General features: G+C 36.5%; 1 protein-coding gene across 1 annotated transcript; it reads left to right on the forward strand.

Annotated features, from left to right (window-relative positions):
• Positions 1-256: 256 nt before the first annotated feature.
• LOC137654621 (uncharacterized) lies at positions 257-6,481 on the forward strand. The gene is given in 2 exon segments (XM_068388418.1): positions 257-4,873; positions 4,875-6,481. Coding segments are annotated over 2 exon segments (5,691 nt in total). The 5' UTR covers positions 257-392; the 3' UTR covers positions 6,085-6,481.
• Positions 6,482-7,508: the final 1,027 nt, after the last annotated feature.

Genomic DNA, 7,508 nt, shown 5'->3' on the forward strand with positions numbered 1-7,508 from the left:
TGAGGGGTAATAGTGCGGACCAAATGCAGGTTCTCTGGCGGAGAGAGAGAAAGTCCACGCTAAGTTTGTCCGAGAATTGAACTGATCAGGATCACCATATTCGCCAGTCATTCTTCGGATTGTAAATTGTCATAAATTTACCGTTTAATTGTAAATTAAATTAATTTTTTTATGACTTATAATTTTGCTTCTCCTTAATTTATGTTACATTGCCCTCTCATAAAATGCTTTTCGAAAATGGCGACGAGGATGGGATTGGTTGCGAGGTTCATTATTGCCTTGAGTATGTTTTTCTTGAATTTCCGTGAGTTGGTTACGTTCCAGAGTCCCGTATCTTAATATTTCACTGTATTGCTTTAAGTTTTAAAATTGTTCGTTAAATTCTTAGAAAAATGCCGCCGAAGAGCATTTCGCGTAGTTTTCGTTCAGCCCTTAGGCAACAAGTTACCAAGAAGTGTAATTTCATAGAAAGGTTTGTTTCTTCGATGTCTGTAAGCGATGCTAACGAGCATATGAACATGTTGGTTGACCTTAAAGAAAAACTTGACAAAGTGAATAACGAGGTTTTGAAGGAAATTTGGGATAGCGCAGATGAAGATGACAACGGCGATGAATTGGTGAGTGAGGAAATGGATACTTGGTTCGTTTATGACGATCGTTTGAGTAAGTGTCTCTCTCTCCTTAAGACCGCGGTGTCACTTTCGCCCGGAAACCTTTCCGATCGTTCGCGTTCTGAAATTTCACAGCTTAAATTACCTGAACTACCTTTACCGACATTTGGTAATCGAGAAGGTGAAGATATTTCGAAGTTTTTGCGAGAGTTCGAAGCAACTATTGATAAGTATGATCTTAGTACTCACGTTAAATTTACTCTTCTTACGAGACAGCTTTCAGGTGACTCGCTTAAACTGGTAAACTCATTAGATTGTAGCAACCGTTCGTATGAAGAAGCTAAGAAATTATTACAGAAAGCGTTTGCAGACACTTTGTCTCAACAATATAGGGTTATTAAGCAGTTATCGGAGTTGAAGCTAACGTATCAGAGTGATCCGTATGACTTTATCAGTAATATGAGAATAATTTGTAATCAATTTGAGGCTTTAAGCATAGATCAAAACATAGTTTTACAGTATTTCATATGGAATGGGTTTAATGACTGTTTCAAGAATCAGTTAATGCATATTACTGGCTCGAATAAGCCCTCGTTGCAGCAAATAGATGAACATATCTTTACTGCTTTGGAAAGATATAGAAACATATCCAAGAAATTTAATGTGAAACAAGGTAATCTTGAGAAAAAGGTTGTGCCCAACTCAAATTGTTTAGCTTCTGCCGTTGTTAATGTTGAGAAGTCTAAAGTTAAAGAATGTTCTCTATGTTTAGCAGACAATAAAGGAGACATTGATCACCCAATTTTTAAGTGTTCAGTTTATGTAACTCCACAGAGTAAAATTGAAAAACTAAAACAATTGAATTTTTGTACAAACTGTACTTACGATTCTCATAAAACTTCAGATTGCAGGTTTAAATTTAACCGAAAATGTAAACATTGTGACAAGTGGCATTTCAGCTATCTTTGTAAATTTCGTAAAGACCCAAAAAGTACTGCTAATAACCTTAAGAATGATTCAGATAACCAAGAAGTGACTAATCAAACGGCAAAGGGGAATTGTAAAGAGAAATCGAACTCTAATTCTGTTGTTTCTAATTTAACTTGGTCTGATTTAGGAGTTTTAAGAATCTCTTGTAACCCGGTGACTGCTATGCCTTCCTTTTCACTGAATGACAATGGGGATCGAGGTATAAAGGATTCAGGAAGTCAAGTAACTTTCGTTGAGGAAGATTGGGCTAAGAGTATGCAATTTGAAGTTGTTGACCCGAATTATTCTTTGGTGGTGAATGGTATTAATTCTTCAAAGCCGTTAGCCACTGTAGTATACAAGGTAAAGTTGAATGATGATTATTTTACTGCTATTGCCATGAAGTCTATTAATTTGAAATTAGTTTTGCCAGGTATCTCTGAAGTAGCTCAAGTATTTAAGGATAAGGGCTATGTATTAGCCGACAAAACTTTGCATATGTCTGGGGACAAAGTTGAAGATATAAAATTACTCTTGGGAAATGATAACTCTCATTTAGTACCACAGAAGGATGTGCTGTTTGGAGGTAGTTCTGAAGTGATTCCCTCTGTTTACTTAGAATCACCCTTAGGAGTGATGCTTGTAGGTGATATTGAAAGGTATAAGCAAAATCTAACTCTATTACCAGACCGGATAAAGCATTCTTCTGAAGTTTGTGCAAAGGGTGAGGGTCCCCTTGAAGTTGATAGTAATTTGAATATGGATGGATTGTTCTTAGATTCGGTAGAGGAATTCAAGTTCCCTGCTTGTGCTAATATTTCTGTTTTAAATAAGGGTCAGATTGTTGAAGCTGAACTCGAGAGAGCAGCAGAAGAAATTCTTTCCTCAAAGCCAGAAAGTTTTTCGCACAGTGATTCTAACTTATATGACGAAGACTTTACTGAGGAGAACAGGAAAGTAGTAGAATTTGCTTTAGAAAATACTTGTAGAGATCGTGATGGAAGGTTAGTTATGCCTCTGTTGTGGAATGGGAAAGTAGCTCATTTGCTTGGTAAGAATCAAAATCTTTCAAAAGCAATATTAAAATCAAATTTTAAGAAATTTAGCAAAAAGGATAATGCTTTTCAAATGATTGACGAGGTTTTTAAAGAACAGGAACAGCTAGGCATTATAGAGAGAGTATCTAACTTGGAGCAATTCTTGGAGGAAAACCCTCAACATAGCTTCCTGCCGCACATGCCAGTGTTCAAGATGGACCGAGAGTCTACAAAATGCCGTAATGTATTTTTGTCAAATTTGTGTGAATCTGACAAAGATAAACCTTTAACTCTATCTCATAATCAAACAATTTTTGCTGGTCCTTGTTTGAATAAGAAAATTTCTACTTCTATTTTACAGCTAAGATTTAATGAAAAATTGTTATGTTTTGATATAAAAAAGGCATTTCTGATGATTAAGTTGGTGCCTTCAGATCAAAGTAGGTTACTCTTTTATTGGTATAGGAACGTATGTAAAAAGGACTATTCCTTAATTGTTTATAAACATTGCAGACTTCCATTTGGTTTGCCATGTAGTCCAACTTTATTAATGTTAGCACTTTATAAAATTTTGATGTTGGATGTCCAAGGTGACAATATTGATGTAAAGGAATTGAAGACAGAGTTATATAACTTAGCTTACATGGATAACTTGGCTTACACGACCAATGATATAGACAGGTTGAAATGGGTTTATGAGAAACTTGACAGTATATTTTCTCCCTATAAATTTGAATTGCAGCAGTTCATAACCAATGATGACTCTCTGCAGCAACAGGTAGATGAAGATAAGGAAAAGACTCCTGCAAAAGTAAAATTGCTTGGTTTGCTTTGGGACAGAAACAGTGATACTCTTTCGGCAAGCAAGTTGGTACTTGATAAGGATGCAACGACCAAAAGACAAATATTAAGTTCTATTGCAGCCAATTTTGATGTGTTCTCATTTTATGGTCCTTTATTAAACAGGGCTAGATTATTTATGCACTCGCTACAATGCAGGAAAGAAGTTGGATGGGACGATAGACTCTCTGGTGAGGAGCTACGAGAATGGTCTAATATTTGCAAGCAAGTAAATGGTGTTCCTGAAATTGCAGTGAAGAGATTTGTTGGTCGCAGGAATGATCCTTTCCAAATTATTGCTTTTTGTGATTCTAGCAAGCTAATATATGGAGTTGTGCTCTTTATCAAGAACTTGCGAACAAAGGAGATAAGTTTCCTTCTGTCAAAAAATAGAATAATTGGACGCCAGTTAGAGCTAAAGTCTATCCCTTCTCTTGAATTTCAATCTCTCTTGCTTGGTACGGAAACTATTGTTGACATTTATAAGGAACTTAGTGGTTCAGAGTGTGTCTCCCCCATAAACATTACAAAATTGGTAGTTTTCTCAGATAGTGCAGTTGCACTGAATTGGTTAAATTCTCGAACAAATAGGTTTGATAAATTAAAAAAACTAAGTATTTTTGTTATGAATAGGTTGCAAAGAATAGAGAATCTATGTGAAACGGTCCCTGTGACTTTCAAATTTTGTGCAGGTATGATAAATCCTGCAGATTGTACTACCAGGTCATTGTCATATAAGAGGTTGATAAAATCAAATTTCTTCACAGGACCTGATACTATTCATGATATCTTGGAAGATGACAGTTTGGATGTAACGATCCCAAATCCTTTAACCAATGTACTTGAAGTTTCAGAAGGCCACTGTGAGATAGGGAGTGTGACTGAGCCAGAGATGGGAGGCATTTTGAATTCTACAGTTGGAAATTTCGATTGGCTTCATTTGATTTCGGTCTACAAACATGTACTGACATTCATAAACAATGTCAAACGGAAGTTAAAGAACAAATCTGGCAAGTATGACCATTTTGAGGTTTTCAGTAATGATGAAATTTCTTTGAATGCATGGCAACTGATGATTTTGCAAGATCAACGCCAAAATTTTCCGGATGTTTTTAAATATTTCGGAGAAAGGAACCCTAAAATTAGGGATATGCCTAACATAGTAAGTCAACTAAATTTATTCATTGAAAAGAAATCTGGTTTACTAAGAGTTAAAAGTAAATTTCATAAGTGGAGAGACGGTAGTTATGTATTCCCCATTCTTTTGGCCAAAAACAGTAAATTGACTGAAGAAATTATTAGAAATTTTCATGTTAAGTTAGCTCATTCTGGAATATATGCCACATTATCTGAGGCTAGGAAACAATTTTGGATTCCTTGCAGTTTTTCTACTGTAAAGAAAGTCTTGAAAAAGTGTTCACTGCCGTAGATTTAACGGTAGAACTATAAAGTTAAATCAGTCCCCTTATAGAGAATTTAGGGGTTCTCCTCCAACCATACCTTACAGGTATATTTTCATTGACTATTTTGGACCTTACTGGGTATATTGGATGGGTAAGAAATCAAAGGTATGGATATTATGTATCACCTGTTTATGGTCCAGAGCCATAAATCTTAAGGTTTGTGTAGACCTTTCGGTGATATCCTTTTTGCGAGCACTTCAGCTCCATTGTTTCGAGTTTGGGGTGCCTGAACTCTGTTTAAGTGACCAAGGTTCACAGCTAACTTCAGGTGCTAGAACCGTTGAGAATTTTTTAAGTGATAAGGATACACAATCCTATTTCAGGGAGAACAACATAAAACCTTTGAGCTTTCAGCAGTACTATAAAGGCCACAGTGAACTTGGATCTTTAGTGGAATCTTGTGTTAAGATGGTCAAAAGGCTTATTGAAGGCTCTATTCGGAATATGGTCCTCGAATATTTAGATTTTGACTTTGCTGTACAAAATATTGTACATATAGTAAACCGTCGACCAATTGCCTTTAAAGAATATTTGCGAAACTATGATGGGACTGAACCTGTACCATCTCCTATAACTCCAGAGATTTTAGTTAAAGGTCATGAATTGAATTCCTTAAATATTATTCCCCATTTACATCCTTTACCTAGGGCAGATGATACTTGGGTTCCTGATATATCTCCCATTTCCCATGTGAAGGACAGCCACAGGAAGTTACGAAAGGCTAGGGAAAGTATAATAGAGATATATAATAAAGAATTTGTTGTGCAGCTGGTGAATCAAGCCACTGACAAACGCAGTAGATACCAACCTGTTAATCATAAACTATTAGAAGTTGGAGACATTGTTCTCATTAAAGAACCCCTTCTTAAACCTACTAATTTTCCAATGGGTATTGTCAAAGAGATAAAACTGAACTCTTTAGGTGAAGTAACGGGTGCAACAGTACTCAAAGGAAAAAGTAGGGAAGAGACTAAAAGGCACGTTTCATCCTTGATTCCATTGCTCTATAAACGGGAATATGAGGCTAAATTTAACGATAAAGCACAATCGCCATGTGAGGATAAACTGAGCAAGGAAGATGAGGTTAAGGAGAGACCCAAGAGGCGAGCTGCCATGATTGGGAAAGATAAGGTAAAGAAACTATTGGATGACAGTCTAGCGTGATCTTTGATCGCTATATTGTAATTCAATTTTTTCCTAGAAAAATTGAATCCCCTCGCGGGAGTGTAGAAAAATGCACATTCTTGTGCATTTTATTGTGTTGTATATTATATGAATTGTTTGGTTGTGGTAAATTTCTTATGTTTAAATTGTTTGTTCGGGAATGGTTTGGTTCTTTTATTTTGAAAAGCAAATGCATCTACTTAGCATACCTTAAACTACCTCTTGGGACAATTTTAAAGCAGGAAACAAGCCATTCTTGAGCGATGTATTTTAAGTTTTACCAGGTTGTTCGCTGCTGGACACAAGACTGGGAAAACCGTTGTCGGTGGTGAATGATCTGAAGAAGGCAGTATGAAGAGGCCAGCGTAAGAAGCGCAGCAAGGCAGTTTTCTCCTGAATTTGAATTAATTTTTTGGCAGCCAAGGACAATGGCTGTCATTCATTAGTGTAAGATCGGTGGCTCTGGACTTAGCCGCTCATGGATCACGTCATCGTCTGACCACCTTATACGACTCAAGAGCTCAAATAGAAGACTACCATCAACACCTCTACCTTCGTCACTGCTTTTCTATGGACCTAAGAGACTGGCTATATGTTGAGGTAAGGTTTGCATTAAGTACGATGCATTTGCTTAGTGAACTTTCAACTATAGTTACGGTTTTATAACCTTTTGTCTTGCAACCAAACTCATATATATATAATAAAGTCTGAAGGGTCTCCTTTTAAGTTTTAAATTTGATCTTGACATTTATATTAGGATATTCAAATCGTTTATTGATCTAGGTTTTGTATTTTCCATAGGTTAATATTAAAAGTTCGTTTGTTTTGTAAGATTTCGCATATATGCACATTGTTATGTTTGTAGCCCCTGACGTTTCCAATTTATAATGTTTCATGCTATGGGTTACAGATCCTTCGGATGTTTCGAAAATTGAGGGGTAATAGTGCGGACCAAATGCAGGTTCTCTGGCGGAGAGAGAGAAAGTCCACGCTAAGTTTGTCCGAGAATTGAACTGATCAGGATCACCATATTCGCCAGTCATTCTTCGGATTGTAAATTGTCATAAATTTACCGTTTAATTGTAAATTAAATTAATTTTTTTATGACTTATAATTTTGCTTCTCCTTAATTTATGTTACATTGCCCTCTCATAAAATGCTTTTCGAAAAGCTCTAGTGGTGGCGAGGACGGGGGGGGGGGGGGGAGACTGAAGAAACAACATCGGCAGAAATAAGGGAAGATATCGGTTGGTATGAAAACCTTACGAGTTTCATTGAAAAAAAACACCCAGAAAAACTTCCCACAGGTCGTCTTTTGGAGAGTGTTAATGACAAGTGTTTGAGTCATTTTAGAAATATGTTGAGGAATCCTCAGAAACAGGCTTTTTTGGGCTCAAGCCATGTCGTCCTGATGGAAGGTTCCT

Source organism: Palaemon carinicauda, chromosome 15, assembly GCF_036898095.1.
Source record: "Palaemon carinicauda isolate YSFRI2023 chromosome 15, ASM3689809v2, whole genome shotgun sequence".
NCBI lineage: Eukaryota > Metazoa > Arthropoda > Malacostraca > Decapoda > Palaemonidae > Palaemon > Palaemon carinicauda.